The 22,437-nt window shown below is 38.1% G+C and overlaps 1 protein-coding gene and 1 long non-coding RNA gene across 2 annotated transcripts; both read left to right on the top strand.

The window, feature by feature from the left end:
• The first annotated feature begins 1,692 nt into the window (after positions 1-1,692).
• On the top strand, positions 1,693-5,659 carry LOC108672123. Its single transcript, XM_018159749.2, has 6 exons — positions 1,693-1,814; positions 1,994-2,132; positions 2,555-2,645; positions 2,760-2,944; positions 3,342-3,435; positions 5,469-5,659. Exons 1-6 carry the CDS (start codon positions 1,745-1,747, stop codon positions 5,589-5,591), a joined length of 702 nt encoding a protein of 233 aa, XP_018015238.1. The 5' UTR covers positions 1,693-1,744; the 3' UTR covers positions 5,592-5,659.
• A 10,832-nt stretch (positions 5,660-16,491) lies between these two features.
• On the top strand, positions 16,492-20,447 carry LOC108672122. The gene is made up of 3 exons (XR_001930875.2): positions 16,492-16,574; positions 19,573-19,797; positions 20,419-20,447. It is a non-coding gene; the product is annotated as an uncharacterized LOC108672122 (long non-coding RNA).
• Positions 20,448-22,437: the final 1,990 nt, after the last annotated feature.

Raw genomic sequence — 22,437 nt, 5'->3', positions numbered from 1 at the left:
CAAGTTCGGCAGACACCTCTATTTTCAAACCATTTGCTAGCATTGACATGCCCCAGCAGCGACCTGAAGTTGGATATTTTGCTGTGCGTGAACGGAGAAATTTTCATCACCCCTCCTCAAAGGTTCCCTAATTTAAAAAGTTCTTCACATTTAGAGTTGAAAATTTGCCAAAGTTATTTGAGATATGAATATGATCCAACTTATGTGTATAATTTCGTCGAAATTGGTGATGGCCAAGTGGGGTTGGTGATGGCCTGACATGGAATGACCATACTATATATATATAAGACGGTCCAACTCGTACAGTAGTCAACATTCCTCACGCAGGTCAGGATCGTGGAATTAGCATTCATGAACTTATAGTGATCCATAACTAGGTGTTATTACTTTCAAGGATGGACACCTTTGCCGGAACTTATCAACACATATAAAAAATAGATCTCTTTTATTGTTATTCCCACAATGTTGAAATAGTGCAGGAGCGTACATAAATTACAGTGAGGTGTATAATAGCGCAGGAGCATACATAAATTACAATGAGGTGTACAATAGTGCAGGAGCGTACATAAATTACAATGAGGTGTACAATAGTGCAGGAGCGTACATAAATTACAATGAGGTGTACAATAGTGCAGGAGCGTACATAAATTACAATGAGGTGTACAATAGTGCAGGAGCGTACATAAATTACAATGAGGTGTACAATAGTGCAGGAGCATACATAAATTACAATGAGGTGTACAATAGTGCAGGAGCGTACATAAATTACAATGAGGTGTACAATAGTGCAGGATAAAAAAATTCAACACATGAATATGTTATTAGCAAGGAAAAGTTTCGATACTCATATTAATCCAAATAATACGTTTTTGAAAAGTAGTATATCAAGTTACTTATACTACTTTTTCACGTACCCGCCCGATGTTGGCATTGATTTAATTTTCTTCTATCGTTTCGTCTAAACCTTCTAAGCACGCATTTTCCCAGAACAAAAACTAAGTGCGATACTAAGAACAACTCCGACTTCATTGTTAAGAATTTTAAACTATTGCCATTAGTTGAGGTCATAATGAGTTATAATATGATAGTCCTATATGAACACTTATCACATGGACGGCGAACACCTGATGCTTTTCTCAAGCCTAACTTTTGCCGATGCCGGCGGTTGCAGTAATATATGGTATGGAAATAATATTAAATTATGTATGGAAATAATAATAAAATGGTAAATAAGTTAATTTTGCATGATGCAGAAGCCCTGATAAATTTGGAGTTGTTGGTGTACGATTATCAAGGTCTTTGCTGAGATTTAGTTTCAGAAACAAAATAAAATTCACATGAGCAAAGTGTAAACATAAATAAACCATTACATTGCATGACATGACATGTCATTTGATGACAAATTCTACAGAAATTTCATGTTGTCATGTCCTGGCATAACATAACATAATAAAACATGCGCGGGGCCATATATTATATAGTTTAGTAATGATTTATTTACGTTAATTGTGTGAGATTTACTTGGGAACACGTGCTGATTTTTTCATGCTCATCTTTCTTTGATGTGGTGCCATACCAGACTTGTTAATCAATTTGGATTCTAACAAATAGCAACCCTGCGCACCGATATGATACTGTGAGATATAATGGAATATATAACAGGGCAATCGCCCACATGTGCCGCTACAGGTATTTAAGCAAGTGTCTCGTCCAGCCGCTGCATTAAAAGTCACCAGTCGAGAAGATGGGATCTTTGGTGCGCGTCTTACCCGCCCTCGTGGCAGCGATATCTTGTTTGACGGCGCTGGCCATCGGTGAGGACCTTTGGATGTGCTAGTGAGGGATTAAGTGGCGATTTCAGAAGTATGATGAACCACAAAAATGAATGCCTCTAAAATATATTTTTTACATCATTTGTGTCTCAGAATTAAGAAGTAACTTACAAAATTTACTATTGATAATTCTACTAATAGAATTTACTACTTCACCCCAGACATCCCCGACCTGCGGTACCTCAAAGCCCACAACGACTATGACCCCGACGGCCCCTACCACGAGTTCCTGGACTACTCTCCCGACCTCAGCGTCCAGGGCATGGATAACTCCATTAGACGCGTCTGCTTAGCTGGGCAGTGAGTGAATATTTTTCAACGATGTATTCGAATTTCGGTGATGTATCATGTGCAAATGAAAAACAGTGAAGAAATATTAGGATAACATTGACAGATTTTCATGTAACTATCTTTCCGTAGACTCAAATTTATCATCAGGTTGAGTGTCCCGTTGGTTCTCTAATCTCCAGTGTCACCTCTGAGCTACAGTAACTGCATGCGTGAAACTCATTATGTGATTGTGTAACTACAAATACGATCAGGGGTAATTTTTTACTTCTATTCGTATTAGAATTTGAAAACTTACCCCTTTCTGATTCGTCTGATGTTTTTACTACCTGAAATTATGTGCTATTATATAATTAAAGCTTCTCGCGAGAGATCTTCCTCCTTTTTCGATGCGTTTAAACTTAAACTCTAAATCTGCTGTAACGTCTTTTCAGATGGTTGTTGTACGACGAGCACTACTACAGCGGATTTAAAGCTTTTTTTAGCGATGTCAACCAATGCCACAACCTGTCTTCCAGTTACTCTGTAAGCAAACGGAAAGATTCAAAACTAGAATGCATTTAATAAATGGAATGTTAAAAAACTTTTTGTGTATGTATCACAGTGGATTTATCAACATTTACTATTATTACCTGGCAGATATCTTCTCTGCGGTACGCGGGCAGCCCCTACGGCCTGGACGACGTCTACTACAACCTCTACGAGGGGGACTTATGGACGGGCAATGAATTCAAAGGCAACACAAACACCCCGAACGTCGCCAACTTGGATATGAAAGTGTCCTCCTTGTCCATTAGTGGACAATCACCGTGGACTTTCTTCACGTACGTCTTGTGTAATAAATCAACCCAAAAGTCTGAGGAACGGATATCTGCTTTGGTTTACTTTTGCGTCTTTTATGATATGTCGGAAATTAGTTTACACATCTGCTGATGAGCGACATAATTAAGCAATCAGGTAAAAGAAAAAATTAAATGCTTCCCAGACGAAAGCCCTAGTGCCGTGTGCATAAGATTATTCGAGTGCAGGTCTAATAACTGATAGCAGCCTTGTTTAGGTAACAAAGGCACAAGAATGTTGATGCTACGAGATGGGTCTTTAGAAGTAAGGATCTGTGCCACATATGATGTGAGGATACGTGCCTCGTATAAAGTGAAGAAACGTACCTCGTACAGCGTGGATTCGTGCCTGATGAAGGTTAATGCTGTCATTGGTGCGCAGGGGGCTGCAGTACGCCGGGGAGGCCGTGTGCGTGTACCCTACTTATGTCACCAACAACGGCGGCATTCTTTTGCATCACAATTCAATTCCAACAGTAAGACAACAGAAAACGCGTACGCGTCTTTTCTGTCAGTCCTTGTAAGTGTTTTCCTCCTGTTGCTTGCGAGCGCATCGTGATGGTCATTACAGCGATAAAATAAAAGAATAAATTAAAATAGAATAGAGTAGAATAGAATGTAATAGAATAGAATAGAACAACTGTACCTTTTGCGACGTATTCCTCACTGTATTATAAACTTTTGTGTCGTCAGCATACATCGAGCACACGCTAGACACAGCTTCTGGCAGATCGTTTCTCGTCTGGCCCGCGAGAACGCTTCCTTGTGGCACGCCGCTGCGCATTGAAGCCCAGTCTGATACGGTCACATTAATACTGACACGTTTTCGTCTCCCTACTAGAAGATCTCTGATCCATTTGAGTACATTACTCTCAATTCCCAAAGACTTTAATTTAAGCAATAGGACACTGTCACATTCCTAGTCAAAATTGAGGTACACTGTATCTACTGGCTCCCTTTTGTCCAGCAGGCGAGTCTATCCATTCAGAGTAGACAAGAGGTTAGAGGTGCAGGATCTGCCGGCAAAAAGCCATGTTGAAAGTCTGATAGAAGATTATTAACAGTCAAATGATCGATCCATCTATCACTCACAACATTACCTTGTAAACAACACTAGTCAAACTGACTGGCGATAGGTGCCCGGGCAGATTTTGTCAACTTTATTACAATGGTGTCACTTGAGCTACTGTCCAGTCAGCCCGCTAGATCCCTTCGCTCAAATTTTTACGAAAAAATGACGTCAGAGGGCCGGCTAGGATAGCTGCTAACTCTTTGAGTATTCTGGGGTGGAAGCCGTCCGGTCCAGATGACTTGCTGAGATTTACAGCGAACAGGCATTTGAGAACCTCTTCTTCTTGTATTTCAAAACTTATTAATTTAGAGCCTACTGTGCGCTCCTCAATAGCTTGAATACTGTTCAAGTCCTCTTCAGTGAATACGCTACTGAAAAACTGTTAAGAACATTAGCCCTGCCCTCTGCCCTCGTCAGAGGATATCTTTCGTTGATCTACTTATAAATCAGAAATACCATTCTTTTTCTTGCACTTCGATCTAGCGTAGAAAAAGAAGGCTTTCGGGTTCTTTTTTGCATTTATGACAATATTCTTTTCGAAGGTTTTCAATGCAGTGAGACAGCTTTCTTTAGCTTGATTTCGTGCTCTAGCGAATAGGTTTTAATCAGCATCGCTGCTAGTCTGTAAATAACGCTGACAGGCTTCCTTCTTGGTTTTCAGCTTGCAAAACCATACTTATCATACACTGAGTATTTTTTGGCTCCAACGATCTTAATTTTAGGTACATACGCATCAACTGCAGACATAACCGTGTCCTTTAGAAATGATCATGACTCAGCCACATTCATGTCCTTAATACAGTTCGAAATATTCACTGCATTCACTGTTTCACGGAGTTAATCATTGTCGCCTATCGTAAAATTCACACGCTCACGCTAATAATTGTGTGTGTGCCTAAAAAATTGGCATAACGATGGTAATGCATTAGAAATCACTGCAAAATATTCTAATGCAATCAATTGATAGTGTTCAATTTATGTTGTTTATTTTTATCTGAATACAAAGGTTTGCCGTGAAACTATTCAAAGCACTTAATGGACCATGAATGAGCGCTCTGAATAAAATCCGAGGTAATCAAATTTTTCAATCGTTATCAATGAAGAAAGATTGATGAGAATTATTTTAAGGACTTAGTCGCACAGATGTGGCATTAACAGCGCCATGTTCCGAAATTGTAGGCTAACTGTATGGTAACTTGAGACTGCTGCTCAACTCACTGCGTCAAGTTAACCTGGCCTCGTAAAGCACTGCTGGTTACCATGTCGCAATGACGGGATATATGGGCGAGCTGAGAAACATAACTAGAGAACATCTACGAAGTGCTCCTAACCTAATTTATAGCGCAGCCAAAGCTGCTAAACTTGTGTTTTTTTAACTCTAATCGTACTCAATGCATGCACGTCATTGTTCAACCCTGCATTTTTTCCTTTCCCAAGATAACAAACTTGGGCTTGTCGGACAACTCGATCAGGTCGGTGGCCAAAGGCTGCCTCACCGACAACGTCTACAGGGGCGACCGCCCCCACCAGGGGGAGCGTGGAGACCAGGGTGGACATTAGGACATCAGACAAGTGCTGCATGATTATCCTGCCTTGATTATTAAATGAATATATGATTCCAAATGATATCACAGACGTTTCTCTTCCACGTTTTAAAATAGCAATTACATAATAAAAAAATGTTGCCAGCATATTACTCTTGTCAATAACTTGATAATTTGATCAAATTGCCGATATTCATAGCAGTTTATAATGCGATTCAAACATTTTCATTATTGAGAAGAATAATGTGTTGAAAAATACATGATGAAAATTAACTAAAATTACGATTTTGCCTTATTCAGTTGTATAATAATATGATTTTTTCTTATAAATGTAAATTTTTAAAATGTAATGTAAATTCTCTATCTTATTTTGCTAATTAATATTTGCTGAATCAAAATATTCACATAAATACCAAACATTCTAAGGAATTATTACAAAGATATTGACTTTTTACATTAATTTGAAGGCCAGAAGAACTGACGAACACAAGCCTCGTGACTTCGGTTGTCGATGTCATCAAGATTTCGTTCATAATTAATTGCATCGTACATGATCATTTTGAATGCATTGTGCATCATCATTGTGACTGCATTGTGCATCATCATTGTGAATGTATCGTGTATCATCATCATGAATGCATCGTGCATCATCATGATTTCTTCGTGCATCATCATTATGAAAGCATTGTGCATCATCATTATGAATTCATCGTGCATGGCTGTGAGGGAAACCTCGCTAAATAATAAATTTCCCGCTAAAAGTGTCACGTTAGGTTAAGCGCGCTGGAAGCTTAGTCCACTGCTTGTCGAGCCCTGATGACGCGCGCAACTCGTACGCTCTTCGTTTTCAGTCAGCGTTGCTTTCCTGTACTGCGGTTTGCACCGGTAAGCTGCGTCATGTGAATTAATACTGGTATTTTTGTAATTGTTGTCGTAGCCATACTATACTGAAATTGTGTCACTTGTGTTTAATTGGTTTAGGTGGGGTGCAATTATGGATGTGAATTAGATGTAAGTTGTTAGCCTCAAGGTCTAACTAAACGGTTTTCGTTTACCAGCTAGTCATTTCGTTAGCCAGTCATTCTTTCTATTCATCTATATTTTGTCAGCACCATAACAGTTTGTTCGTCTTTGACTCCCTAACGCGGCAGCACCTGTAGCCTGATGCTGACTATGTCCCTTTTATTAAAGGTACGCTGGTGGGCCTGCGAGGTTTTTCTGACCAGGTCACCTCCGGAGCCTTTGCATTGTTCTAGTTGTGACTAGAGATTGGCAGCACGACGTGCCTGCTTCTATCGTGAGTTGCTTCGCCACGTCACCTTCAAGGGCCACTTCTACCTCGTGAATCTTAATCTTGCTTTAAGTTGAGTGGGGCACTTACTCGCGCCTCCATACCGTGTGTTGGTGTGCGAGCCCGTGAGAAGCCGACTAGGACTGTAGAATGTTCAGTCTAGACTTCACTATCAACGATGTGATTCAGTCTGGTATTCACCGTCATTATTTATTTCTAATTTACTTGATTGATAGTTTCTTTTAGACACCTTCAGGTGTCTAACCTTAAGCAAGTTAACCGCTCATAAATGTCCTAAACTGTTTATTCTACTTTTAGTTATACTTATTAAAGAAAAATATAAATATTCTTCGTCGCATTGTCCTTCCTTTCAACTACAACCTTAGAGGTTGCCCTGGCATTATAAATGCATTATGCATCATCATTATGAATTCTTCGCGTATGATCATTATGAAAGATATTTCTCCAACTGTGGCTTATATTGCTAAGGCCTTAATACACATGATACTTGTTATGTAGCGAAGATAACATTTGTTTTTTTCAGTGTTGGTTACCGAAGACGGTTGGTGAGCTGGAGTAGATGCCCCAAGGCCCACGGTTGCCTTCAGAAACAATTTCACTTATGGAACTTGTTTTTATAGTTACACTGAAAATGTTTAATTTGCATCCGTATATCATTTGCTTACTGTTCCCCGAGCTGAAAATGCCTCGGTCTTGTGTTTGTTGCATAGAAACAGAGTATGATCAGACATGGAGTTGACAGATGAAGTGGCATGAGAACGAGACTCACTCATATGAGGCAGCACTCACTGCAGCTGACACGCATTATGAGGCAGCACTGACTGCAGCTGAATAAATTACAATGAGGTGTACAATAGTGCAGGAGCATTCATAAATTACAATGAGGTGTACAATAGTAGGAGCAAAAAAAATCCAACCACTAAAATGTTATCATCAATGAAACATTTCGATACTTTTATTAATCTAAGTAATACGTTTATAAAAATTTGTATTTAAATCGACTTAAAAACGGCTTTTTTGCATCCCCGCGCAATGTTGGCATTAATGTAATTTTCTTCAAAATTACATTAATGATGTAACTGAACCTCGAAATGATGATGTAACTAACTTACCTCTAAACTGAACCTATTATGCACGTATTTTTCTAGAACAAAAGCGAGGTTCCATTAGTTAGTTATTCATTGCCATTAGTTAAGGTCATAATGAGTTCCAGCAGAATCAGTGGTTCCAGTATTCCTTAGTATTTGTTTGGGACATAGCAGTCCCAGGCCACGATGGATCGCCGCCTCTGATTATCGTTCATCCGCCCTCGTTTGGGCCACCTGATGCACGATGCTGTTGCTTGCTTCTCGCCGCTGGTAGTGTTGCAGGGGAGGTCGATCTGGGATTGTGCTCAGAACACGTCTAGCTGTCTCTTGAAGGTCTCCAGGGTGAACTCCCCCTCTCTCAGATCCCTTGGTAGGGCATTGAACAGCCTTGGTCCTGCCACGGAGAGTGATCCTTCTCGCAGGGATTGAAATCTGACTGTCTCAAAGTCGAAGTAGTTACTCCAATGCAGTCAAAATAATGAAGAAGTCTACAACCTTCTTTGAAGCAAAATTTATTGATTACACCAGATTCTTGAAGAACTCCCGCTCGTTTGAAGTGACCGTTGCTGCATATTGTTCGGGGTTTGACGTTGTTGTTAAGGTTGTCATGGAGCCAGTTGAGTTGATTGCGGATCTCGAGAAGTTGCTCAATTGTAATGCTCTGAGACCTGGTCTGATTGCGAGCTTGTCTCAGGTGGCAGGATAAACGGCTGCTCAATGTCGTAGTTTTAATATAGGAAAATGCACTAACATCGGTAAATTATTGGAATGCTGTTTCATAACTTATTAATTCATTTGCATCATTATTTACGGTCCCTTTGGCGTTTATTTCGGTGCTTCGGCTGATGCGGCAGCTGGCAAACCCGACATAGCAATTTATGTCGGGCTTGCCAGCTGCCGCATCAGCCGAAGCACCGAAATAAACGCCAAAGTGGCCGTTCTATACACTGCGGTGTGTAAACTATAATTTGAAGATCGTCAAGGGTGACCACTCTTTTTCGACGATTTTATGAAGAAGGGGTATGACATTGGTTGACATACAGATGAAAATTAATACACGTTGATAGTTACAACGTTCATAAACAGCAACAGATATCGCATTAAAAGTATGTACTATCATGTCTCTCGCCTCGTGTCTCCTCTCAACTAACTTCCTTCCAACAAGATTGATTGATTTTGCAGGCAGTACCAGCCTTGGTAAATTTAAAGATTTATGTATAGGAATATCGAAGTCGTTGCTGAAGTTTTAGTGTAACAAACGATATAAAATTTATATAGAATTCACATGAGCAATTAATGCTTGAACAGAAAATATTTAGACATGAAATAAAATCGCAGGACGCAGAAAGAAACTTCAAGAAAATTTTTTCTAACATCGTTACTCAGAAACTTGGAGTCTGTGGGGTTGTCTTTAGATTTATAATGATTGTCTCACGATATATGTGAGAAATTCACACGGCGAACACATGTTGAAAGTCTCTTGGTTATCTCTTTATGTTGCCACGGGATATTGTACTTGTTAAATTTAACTTTCTTGTATGATTATTGCGAATCGTCGTACTGATACTGAAATAAATAATGGACTGCATCAAACGCATCTGCTCATCTGTGCAGTGATTGAGTATTTATAACGGTGTTAAAAAAGTTAGTAAATATTTTTTATGTTGATCGCGATAAAGTATTAACCTGATGGTCCAGAGCGATTGAGATTTTGAGGAAATATATACTTAAATCCCAATACCGCGAATGTTCTGGACATGAAATAATAGTTTGAGTAAATAATGGTAATAAAATTGGCATGGTTCCATCGGCTGCGAGAAATTGGAGGAACGTCGTAGGTGTGGTGATGGTATACGTTTGTAGTTTTATACCTTAGTGATGGTATACCTTAGTGGTGGTATACCTTTGTGGTGGTATACCTATGTGATGGTATACCTTTGTGATAGTATACCTATGTAATGGTATACCTTAGTGATGGTATACCTNATCCTGACTATGTTCTCATCCTGACCATGTTGTCATCCTGACCATGTTGTCATCCTGACCATGTTGTCATCCTGACCATGTTGTCATCCTGACCATGTTGTCATCCTGACCATGTTGGGTCATCCTGACCATGTTGTCATCCTAATCATGTTGTCATCCTGACCATGTTGTCATCCTGACCATGTTGGGTCATCCTGACCATGTTGTCATCCCGGCCATGTTGTGTCATCCTGACCATGTTGGTCACCCTAACCAGTTCGGGTCGGTAAAGGGCGTGTCAGTGCTCCGTGCAGGTCGTGCGTCACTTTGCATACACTCTATATTACCCATTCATTTTTTCATGAGTATACTGGTTGGAACAAATGTAGACTTCGGTTATAGGTTTAAGAACGTCGCGATTTGAATAATGTCAATAATGTCTAGCCTTAACTTCTTTGTCTCTTGTGCAGGAGGGCTAGTTATCTGTGCACCTCTGTTAAAAGTGTCTCCTTTTCGGTTGCTCTTCATCTTTTTTCTTACTCACTGTGGGAAGATATTGACTTATTATATCGATAGTGAGGACCGCTCAGGAAATGCGATCTAATGATGACAAGCCATAAAAGCTTATGTAAATTTTCTAGCTTACACTAGGTATTATTTTTTATTTTATTCAATGAATATATCGCTATATTAATATTATTTGTATTATATCCTGTTCAAATGCAACTTCTCTACGAGTTTAATCTCTTAAATGTTGTTCGTAGTGTACATTTTGAGAGTAACGCCGAGGATTTTTGAAATTCTTGCATCTTTTTTCATTTTATCGAGAATTGGAACAATCTTCGTTATTTTTTTAAAAGAGCAACTGTAACCAATGATCGATTTCTGCCAATTTCGGATTTTTTAAAGTTACACATGACATTTAAATTTGTATTTAAATAGTATTTTAACTTGAAATAAATAATTTCACCCTTACAATTGCGGGAATAACAAAAATATCGAGTCTTGCACATCCTCATTATCGTGGCATCGCTCATTAGAAATGAAAATTTTCTTCCATAAATACTTATACTAGCGATATCGCAATTTTAATATCGGTTTCAATCTCGAGCCATCAATAATTTTTAAGTTGCCATTAAGCACACAATTCTTTGCTGGCCGTAAACTTCTAATTCAATGATTTTTCTTACTTGAATTATACTTGTTGTGATGTTCATTCATATTTTTCTACAGATTTCCTTCCGCTACGAATAGTTAGTTTTATCTTAGACATCTTTTTAGGAGGCCGTGCTACGTGATAGGCAAATGTTTTAGAAGTTCAGGATGGAGAATTTCAGTAATGATTTATTACGTCTCGTGCTCACGTTTCTTCACCGAGACGGTTATTTGCTGCAGGTGATGCCGGGTGTCGCCGATGGAAGAAAGTAGCTTGGCAACTACTGCTTTGGGAAGCCATTCCTACCACTGCGTCCTTGAACAAAGCAAGCGTTCGAATTCCCTTGCAGTAACCTCACCTGAAAAAAATTCTTGAAACTGTTGACGAAAACTAAGCGCATGGGGGCTAGAGATGGCAATGAAACAAAGTTAAGTTCCCTACATTTTTATTTTCTTTCTTTATTAAGTTAACTGCAACGTATATTATTGCATAGGCGTATGAAGCTTGGCCGGGCTACGAGAACGGATAATGGTCAGGGAAGTTCCCCACCAAATCGTGACGTGCCAGATCTGCAGCCAATTACCCCCAGCATTTTCGTTCAGGGCTGCCACAAAAAATATGCAAATGAATTTAAAATCATAAATATCATTATTGGTAACAATATTTGTATATAGATTTATTATATTTATAAAATTTATTATCTGTTTAATTTCTCCATATATATTAAATATATCTATTAACTTATCAATTAATCAATTTTGTACTAATAATATAGTTAGTTTTAGGTCAATTATCATTTGGTAATATGAAGAGCACAGCCCATTTATCAATTAACAAAGATATAGCATGCTAGCATGCAATACATTGAATTTCTTTTATTATCCATTAAAATTAAATATCCAGGTAAAACATCAGAGTGAGTCCAAAAAAGGGTGTTATTTTTTATTATATGTTTTTTGGGGTGTAGATAAAGAATCTGAAATCCGTTTTTGGTGGTCGGCATCGGAAAACCGATTTTTTTTATTTTTTATATATTTTCTATAGAAAATGACAATGGGGGACCCGTGGGGAACCGGGGGTTTTAGGGGGAGTCAGCACTTTCACACATTGTTCAAAACCAAACATTCTTCAATATGCAATAGCACTCAACGATCAGCATTCTCCAATATGAAATAGCACTGAACGATCAACATTCTCCAATATTCAACACCGCTCAATATTATCCCAATATTATTCATGTACGAAACATTCTAACATATTCACCTGTACCAAATATTCCTGCCTATTGCAGGTATCAAATATTTTCCAAATACTGCAGAGCAAAACATTCTCTCACCTTAACCAGTATTAAACATTCTCTAATATTCGACATCACTAAACGATCACATTCACATATACTGTTAAGCATTCTATGGCAAAAACCACTAAAATCAATCCTAAAAATTCCAAAAAATATTTGCAAACAACAGCTTAGTGTATTTAGTAACTACACGGTTCATTTATAACCATTTTCACACAGCATAAATTCAATACGGTTGCCAATTCCTGTGTTTCCTGGAACGAAGTACATAAAATGTAATTGATTGTTCGCGGTAATGTAATTCAGGGCGACACGACACCCGCGCGTATTCACATCCAATGTAATTTGCTAACTACTCGTTATCTTACGACACGTCACTCGTATGTATGGTCTATAGAACTGATTTGCACAAGTCTAAAATTCTGCCTACAGTAGTTGCGAAGGAGAATAGAACCACCGTCGAAATTTCAGTTGGAACTTGTGATCTTCCTAACATTGCCATGTTCAATGGAAAGTTCATAAATTTATAAACTAATAATTTGTAATTCTTTGAAAATCACCAAATTCATGATACTTCGATTTCACTCTGGTATCAAACATAATGATACAACGGAAAACAAGCATATAATTACAGAGAATGAGGAAGATTACTTACGGAGTTGAGACTACGATTTGTATCCTTGTTTGTGCGCGTTTCTCTTGCAGCGGCTCGGTGACTACTTGACTGGTGAAGATTAAACCCAACCATGCAGTCGAACTCTTGAGTGAACTGGCTTTTCCACACATGGATTCAGCTTTCTCGATGAATTATATATTAAAACCCGAAGTATATGGACACGAGCAGCTAAAATAACATGATCAAATCAGCATATACCTCAAGTTAAAAAAATTTCCATTACTGCCAGCTCCAAAATCTTTGAAGCTCAACTGAGTTGTCTAAGTGGAATGCCGGCATCATGGCGCTATGCCGACTATATTTGAGTAGTGCCGGTATCGGTGTCGTGTTTTTCATTGAATTCCGCTTGCAGAACCATTATACAGAAATTTCTAGTTTCCAATATTGTTCCGCTTTTAAAATATGTAATTTTCAAGTCTAATATTTCACAAGTTCACATTCCCACTACGATTACAGGATTAAAATGAACAACGTTTGCCGTTCAACGTGTGATCATCACTAGTACCATTAGCGAACTAACGCCGGGCGGCAGCGGAAAGGCAAACGAACGTGTAGCGTCTTGTACGCTACCCACGCTAACGCTACCCATATCACGCTACCCGACTATCATATCACGCTACCCACGTACGCTACCCATATCACGTTAAACAGGAATAATATTTAAACATTTAACGAGGCTAGCAACAAATTTGGCCCTGCGAACATGATAAAATAACTATGAGGAACAAGAACCGCAAAGCATTGACCAGGTTTTGTCATCGATGTTATTAGAACTAATGACTAAATTTTTCTAACTCGTTGAAAAAGTATTTTGGTACCTGAGTAGAGTTATGAACGTTATGTATAACCCCAGTAACGCCCAGTAACCGCCATTGAATAAAACGATCATAATTCACTGAAGGAATTATGTGAACCGCACCACAATATGATACAATTGTGAACCTCACCTGGAAATATTGAAATTTTGTAGACCTTGTTTGAATAACCGAAGCTACAATGTTCAATGCCTGTTATCAGGCAATGCACTGTCATCACAATATCAAGCAGTTTCATTCCAAATCATGGCGACCTGAACATTTAATAAAATTACTGGTAGGCCCTGAATGCAAAACCGAACGTTCATCTGTTGCATTTTCTGCCAATTAGCAGCTTGCATTTTAGATATGTATGTTATGATAAGAATTTGAAATTTATCTCTTGGAGCTACAAGTATTACTTCTTTTACTGCCACGTACTTAACAGGTATTTTCTCTTGCTCTTTCACCCCTTAATCATATTTCCATGCCGTCAAGCATCCGGTGGTTTTTAGATATTGCCAAATATATCCAGGTATTTTTGTCCTATAATTATATTAAATAAAATTATTTTCTTACAACACGTAAGCTTAAAAAATTTGTAAAATCAAATCTCATTTCGTTCCATCGTATGCCTTGACAAACGTACGCGTGTACATACATCGACGCCATGTGATGAGCGGGAGATGGCCATAGCTCGCTCAAATAACAGCGTCTGACCACAGAAGCCTGGCCAGCTGCTTTTTTCGGACTGATTACATATATTTGGCCTATCGGGCAATCGACTCCCCCAATCGGCTCCTATATAGCCGCTGATTACAGTTAGGTGGCCGATTGGCGCCTGAGTCACCTCTAAGCCGACTGTCTGTCTTTTGGGGCAGCCCCGAATTGAACGAGAAACTCGACTGGGGTATATGTTTCGTCACTAATTTGTTTCAACTTTACTCTAATCGTCAATGAGATGACTATATGAAAATTTTCGTGCTGATCCAACTATTTATTTACAAACGGTGGACAATAAAAAGAATTTGGACTTTGTATTAAAACAGTTATGATGTGAGAGAATTATAATAATTGTAACTATGAATGTTCCTTAATGGAACGACTTACACACTTTTTTAAGAAGTTATTGGGTGTTTATTATTTCTATTGTTATTATTTTTCAAATATGTTATTGGGAATTATGATCAGCCTCCTTGTTGTAGATATTTGTTACCAAGAATACTTTAAATAGGATTATTTTTAAAAAATTTTCTACTTACATTTTCCAAGGAATAATCGTAATATGTATGCATCAAGTCTATACTGCAATACCATTACTTAATTAAATGATCTTAATAAGTATACATTAAGTCTACAGAGTAATACCATTACAGCTTACGCATATGGGGAGTGAAAATGCCGAAAACCTGCAGCCATAATTAAAGTTTTTGTGGAAGAAATAATGGGATGCAGACGTCATAAATTGCTCAACAATCCCAGCATGAGGAAGCTTCCAGTCACTGATGAGAGAAATTTCTGAACAACCCAAACAAAATTCAAGGTATGCTTCAGCCTCCGCCTCAAAGTCGCTATGCTCGCGTTAGAGTTATTCAGGGTTGGCTTGGCCACCTGACCGCGATCAGCGAGTAGTCAGAACCTGCTTTCCGACTTTATAGTCGCCTGAGAGCATAGCAAGAGTTGGCTTGGCCTACTGTGCCGAGCTGGCATGCTGCCCAGGTGCTGCAAATCAAGCCCTGGACAGAAGGCCTCGGGCAGAAGCCTCCGAGACGTTTGAGTGCGAACATTCCCAATCCCTGTAAATAAAATTTGAATTGATCCCTTATATCCAATTCATGTTTTTAAGCGTCGCTACAATGACAGACTAGGCCTCACAAAGATACGTAATATCGATGTTTTGGGGGTGATTATAGTAAATCATTCATTTGCATTCAACCGACAAAGCTTTTCAATTATCAATAAACTGAAATATAAATATTTTATTTTTATACCACAATTCATCTGAGAGAGGTAGAAAAGAAGATGAAAGTAATCAATGAGTTAAATGTAGCGAAATGACTATGAACCAAGGCTCCAGAAACATAAACTCACATCTCATACCCCGTTATAAAATAAGTAACTAATCTCTTATCTCTTTGCTTCTCTCGAAGAAAGAGTGTAGTTTTATTTAAATTTCAAAAAAATAGTTCGTGAACGTGTTAAAATCTAGTCTAAAAATTTAAGCCTTATACTCACACATCGAACATGTAAATGTCTTGTAAGTAAATGGGATGTCTATATGGAATCCAGCTAAAATGTTTTTTTTATACAGTAGACTGGGAAATGTTCATTTGATTTAAGTGGAAGAGTTAAGTATAGGTACTTGAATACGAGCAGTAGATATTTTGCATGGTAATACTATCCTCATCTAAAAAATTTACAAGTGATATTTTTCGGTCATATACTGTATATACTACCATGTGCATCATAAATATTTTAATCAGCTGCTCAATATTTGCAGATTTATGGGTTGGTGATGTATCAATATTCGTTTTAAAAATATATGGAAATGAAGGCACATGACTATTTTTGGAACGGGTAAAGTATTGGAACACTGCTTGCCGACCACTCGGAGAAGAAAGGCAAGCACTGTATGGTCCAATGGTTGTTGGTGTCGTTGCATTTTATTTCAAGTGTATAAGAAGTGAGAGTTTAAATAACCTTGTAAGGTAATTACAATATGGTTTATATAACCTGACAAGGTTATTTCATCATTGTGAGTTTGATAGACGAAAATTAATCTGTAATTCTGTACGGTAGCTAATATGGTTGATTATATAGTACAGCGGCCATAGTGGCCGATTCGCAACCGTTGCAAGTCGTGACGCGTGGTGGTCTAATAATGGTGGCGGTCATGCGTCGTGGTAATATGAAACGAAGTTAGTTTATTAAATTATTTATTAAGTTTAGGGGTCGGTTGTCTTTGATTTTGTAATTTCAATGATATTATTTTCATATCATAATTGTTGGCTCATTAGGACACTGCAGCAACTGTCAGTGTCAGGTCGTTATTTCAGAGTGGTAGAGCTGTGGTTAATAAATTTAAGATAAATCCAGCCTCTTAACATAATCAGTTCCAAATATTGTCAAAACATTAAAAGAGAATATTTTTATATCCAATATAAATATTAAATGTGCAACTGGCAATTTGAAATCACTTTGAATACTCTGATAGAAGCTATAACTTTTTATTGGTCTTTATTATCCCTTCTTACTCTAAGGCTGATTTCATCTTAACCTTAATAATAAATTTTCTTTTCCCTATAATTTTTTCTCTTATAACTCTCCTCCTAGACCAGTGACAGCCAAAGTGACTAATGATAGATTTTATTAAGAGGCCATGCATTTCTAATTACCTGATCTACTTCAATATTTTGCTGACCATCCTCTGTAGACCTATGATAATTCATCAATCCACACTGGTATCCCAAAATGACTGATCCACCACTCTACCTAATGGGCTCTAATAGTAATAAGGGAGGTCAACTAAGTCTCATTCCTCATTATGCCTGACAGGCTGACCTTGCTTTCCTCTCCTCTACCAACATTAAATAATGTGCTCTCATGGCACAGCACTGACATCAGTGGCATTCAGTGCCATGTGGGAGCTAGTCAACACTAAATAGAAGACCAGACTGCTGACTGAAATGCCTTTTCAGAGTCATCCCGTACCAACTTCAATCTAGTCACTCTGAAAATATGGAGCAAAATTTTTTTAATAATTTCCATGAAGAAACTTTCAAGTTTACCAAATAGTTAAAAAATCATATTACGTACCTATATACATATGTGTAGAAGTTAGTATCCAGAAGGCAGAATAAGCTTGTTTCAACACGGGTGGTTAATGGCCAGCGAATTCGTAGATTTAAATTTAATAATCCGACATAATCCGACCGACAATAGCTGAAGCCCTTTTCTGCGGATTGGACTCTATCTATCATCTCATCACTACCTAATTTTCTAAGTTTTGAGATTGTTTTGGAATTATTTTCACTGTTCCAAATTTTCTTGTATCCTATTTACTTGTATCATGTACTTATTTCAATCAAAATTTCTGTATTCAATGCTTCCTGTTACTTGAAAATGAATGTTGTTACATTCGAAATGTCGTTAATAAATTGATATTACTCCCTGGAACCTGTATTTTGATCAACTAATGTCATCTGAAGAATATTGTTCGACCCTGGTTTGATTTGACCTGAAATTTTTTATTTGACCTGAAGAATATTGTTCGACCCTGATTGACCCATTTGATATTTTTAAGTAGACAATTGAGGCATGTATATTATTGTCAACATTAGGCAATAGTGCCTGAAATAGTGCATTATCACTATACTGGTACATGGGGAATGTGTTAGATGTAATGAAATCAGTTCCTAGTTAATTATAGTCACTCCTAGGACTTGACTGTTTAGTTTTGAGACATGCATGAGGTTAGACTTAGTAATTTCTTTGGTCAGCAATGCAGGTCAAGGAGGTTGGTCCAAAATGCTCAGTCAGTGCACCTCTAAGAATTCTGAAATATATTACTCAGTTAACTAGAGGTATATTTATTTCCTTAGTTATTTCCATGAGAGCCTAAGTAAATATAAACGGGAATAACTGGGGTAAAGATATGTTATGTTTTTAATAAGTTTACTTTCTTTTGAACAATTCATAAGGACTCATTTTCAGGATAAGGACTCCTCTTACTACCCTCTCAGCCTCCACATGCTCACAAAATATCCTTTTTCACTCCCAATAATTCTCATAGTAATGACTTTTAGCAAACTAACAATCGTTCTCATTTGCCACCAGTTTTTTCATAGCTCAAGCCATTACTGTCAACCCTCGCATTCTGTAGCACCTCCAGTATAACTTTTTTCTCTCATATGCTCCATTTCCAGCACTGGATAACATATGGGTGCCTTTGCACCACATCACACAGAAAACGCCTGTTCTCTCCTTCAATTCCCTTTTTACCTGTATGTTCATCCATCCCCAGGTACCAATCTTTAACACATTACAGTTTGCCCCAACTTCTGCTACCATCTTCCACATATTAATATTTTTGTATTAGTTTCACTACCATGAGTAGATAGCACTGGCAGCAATACTGATGAGTGAGGATGAAGGTCAGAGCAATTTTTTTATGCAAAAATGCAGCACAATATTATCTCAGTAATTTTCTTTCATATCTATACCAAAACTTACTAATATATATACTGTCAAAATAAAAAACCTTCAGTGCATCACTATTTATCAGGCTGTGGTTCATATACAGAGATGTTCACATTTACATAGGATATGTCCTACATGTAAACTTAGAGTGAAAACCATGCCCTGTATTAGCACTATGTTTCTTTCAATGTTTGGTACCTCCAGCTTATTAGCTGCTTACTCTAACCATTCTTATGCTTTTAATCTAAAATATTTAGGTATGGAATACATGGAATACAGCACTGATGAGATTGACCATTGAGACTATACCCTTGCAAAAGGTTTGTCAATATATTTGCTGTATACACTATTAAATATTGCAGAACAGTGGCATAAGCACCCAATTCAACATGTTTGAATCATTTAATAATTTTTGTGCGTTCCAAAAAATTGGGTTGGTTTGAGATTGAAAAGTTTTTCTCTGGCGGTTATCACATGAGTATAAAACTAACGAAGACATTTCTACAGATCGTGTACTTGCTGTCCTGACCACACGCAGAATATCTTGGCCACTCTCAGTTCCCTGAAGTCCATGTGCACAGATACAAATATGGTGGTCAACGAACTACGTGGTAGGCTTCCTGCCAATGCACAACCTTTGGTTTGGCCTAACCGCGGTCCTGCGCATGGACTGTTGACGTCAAAAAACAAAGGAAAGCTTCAAAAATCACGCAGCATACGAGAGGATAATGGGTAAGCTATAAGATAAGTGATTACTGGAACCATATTGACATATTATGAACATTGCAAAGGTTGCTAATATCTAGAAACATAAGAAACTTGTTGCCCTGCTTTACTATGGTCTATTGAAACGGTGAACTTTCAAAATAGCATCTAAGGTCGCTCATGACGCACAACCAAAGTTCCCTTTTCTTTCTATAAAAATCACAATTGATTTGGACGCTAAAAGAAGACATCATATGCGTGGTACGGCCCCCTATGAGTTATTGTTTGTGTATTCAAAAACGCACTTTGTGATTGGCGGATGTCGAGCTGTTCGCATATTCGTATCGATAAATCGCGGCTTTCACGAATCGCAGGGTATTTTAATCGTTAATAATCTTAATTGCTAATACCGCAAGCTCCTGGCACCCCAATTGCTTGAGATCCTGTTGTAGCTCCGGACTATCAAAGATTGACTCGCCCACGAGCGCGACCTGCTTCCAATTCCTTAATATTCCATGCTGGCGCAATCACAAGATCCGCTATATACTTTTTGTATTGACAACATCGTTCATAGATTTTTATTAACCCTATTTCCTTCGTTTCAGTTTATGGTCAACCCAGGCAGTTACTTTCTTTCATATTTTACAGTCGCTCTGAAGCAAACGGGATTCGACAGCTAGTGCGAGAAGACCTGAAACGGACCGAGCCATCATGCATGAATGCGCTCAAAAACGTACCCGCCTGGGAACGATGGAGAGACCACCGCGTCCGAAAGAAGACGAGTTACTCTTAGACGTATTGAATCATCTTCAACTTCGACAATCGAAATGCAAGAAAATGCCGAAGATTCTAACCGTATTTCGGCCACTTCAAGACGCTCACCTAGGCAACACAATGTTACTTCTCCCATACACAGTGTTTTTTCTAGAGCCGTCAGGCTCTTGAATTGTAATCAACTATTTAACTATGAATATGGAACATTCTTCACTAGAAGGAACATTCTTCAATAATACGATAGTGATACAGCCGGTTAAGTAATGAAATTTTCCAAAATGAAATGGACTCTATTTTTGTTTGTCATTAGTGGTGATGCTGTAGAAACGTATTCTCTTGCCACCTATATTTTGTAAATTTTGCGTAATAGGTGCTATATGTGAGAGAATATGGAATGAGCCTAAAGTTTGCTCTCTCTCTGGTTCCCATGACTGATTTACAAGTTCTTGGCTGTATTTTGCTAGTGTTAAGTTTTCAAAGTAATAAAATTAATAAAATATTGGCGCAAGAATATTGAATGAGAATAAGTTCTAAATTTAGGCTTCTTGTATCGTGATTTTGTGTTGAAGAAAGAGTTGTGCAATAGTTAGTGATGAAGCCTATAAGGATAAACAATTTTAAAGGATAAAAAGATAAAAAGGATAAAAGTAAAGGATATTCTTAAATTTTATTTTTCAAATATTCATGTTCAAATTGTTATTTTTCATGTTCAAATTGGATGTTAAGCGTTACTCACACTTGTGTGGGGAGAATGGAAAAAATGTTGAACTAGAGGGACCGCGCATGTTTTCGCTTCAAATTGTTACCTGAAATTTTAATATGTATTGGTGGAATCTAAATAGTGTTCAGAATAATATAGTGTTCAGAGACTTCTTGTATTATTGTATTATATCATTTTCAGCGACTAGAAAACGGGTATCGAAAGGAACTAACGTAAATACAGGTATTGGAAAGTACAAACGTAAATAGTATAGGTATTGTAAAGGAACTAACGTAAATATTCAACTTCTCTCCCCCTTCCTCCCACTGTAGAGGAAGAGAGTGGGGGGGGGAGAAGAATCGCTCCCCCCTCTTTCCTCCCCAGTGGGAGGAAGGGGGGAATTTTTTTTAGCGATTTTTCCCACTCGGCCAGACCTTCCCCGAATATGGGGGCGACCTTAATACGTATCGCTCAACGGCCGCCAGAATAAGGACCAGGCTCTGGTAGCCGTCTGATTCGGGGACCGGAATGTAGACCGAAACGCGGACATAGGGATGCTGGTGGACTATGCTCCCCGAGTCCTAGGCGGTTGCTGTACAACCCTGCATTACACAGCCCAGCTAACAGCTGTACAACCCTGCATTACACAGCCCAGCTAACTGTTGTATAGGGGTTTTGGGGTTATAGATTTTTGAATTTCCCCGCTCAGTCTCCTTCCCAAATGAAAACTATTGTTAGAGCATCGATGAATATTGGTGGCTATAGGTGTAAATTATAGGCCTATGTTCCACCTATAACCTGCCGAAGGCCACCCTAACAGAAAAACACTTCTTCCATCAATAACTACCTATTGGTAACGGTGGAGCATCGATGAGCCACCCATGGTAACTTTTAAAATAAAGTCGATAAAAATGTTCTCTTTAGTCTTAAATTCGATGCATTTGAATATACTGATTATGATTTCATTGGCTTGAAGATTATGATTTATGATACTTGAAATTGAAGTATTTCAAGTATCAATTTCATCAAATGACAGAAGTTGATTCTACCACCGTTATAGTTAGTGGTTCAATTAGCCATTTTATCAGAAGATGCTGCTATATTCGAGTAAATTGCCACTGAAAGAAGCTTCTTCTATCAATAAAGAATTATGGTTTAGGTCTGAGTAACGGCTACTTGAAAATGCTTGATTA

This window comes from Hyalella azteca, unplaced genomic scaffold (genome assembly GCF_000764305.2).
Source record: "Hyalella azteca isolate HAZT.00-mixed unplaced genomic scaffold, Hazt_2.0.2 contig4809, whole genome shotgun sequence".
Taxonomy (NCBI): Eukaryota; Metazoa; Arthropoda; class Malacostraca; order Amphipoda; family Hyalellidae; genus Hyalella; species Hyalella azteca.
The sequence above is the reverse complement of the archived record's forward strand: the minus strand, read 5'-3'. Positions and strand labels throughout refer to the sequence as shown.

Coding starts and splice junctions, on each gene's coding strand:
- LOC108672123 (XM_018159749.2), top strand. CDS start 1,745: ATGGGATCTTTGGTGCGCGTCTTACCCGCCCTCGTGGCAGCGATATCT. Junction 2,133..2,554: donor CGCGTCTGCTTAGCTGGGCA/GTGAGTGAATAT, acceptor ACGTCTTTTCAG/ATGGTTGTTGTACGACGAGC. Junction 2,945..3,341: donor TCACCGTGGACTTTCTTCAC/GTACGTCTTGTG, acceptor ATTGGTGCGCAG/GGGGCTGCAGTACGCCGGGG.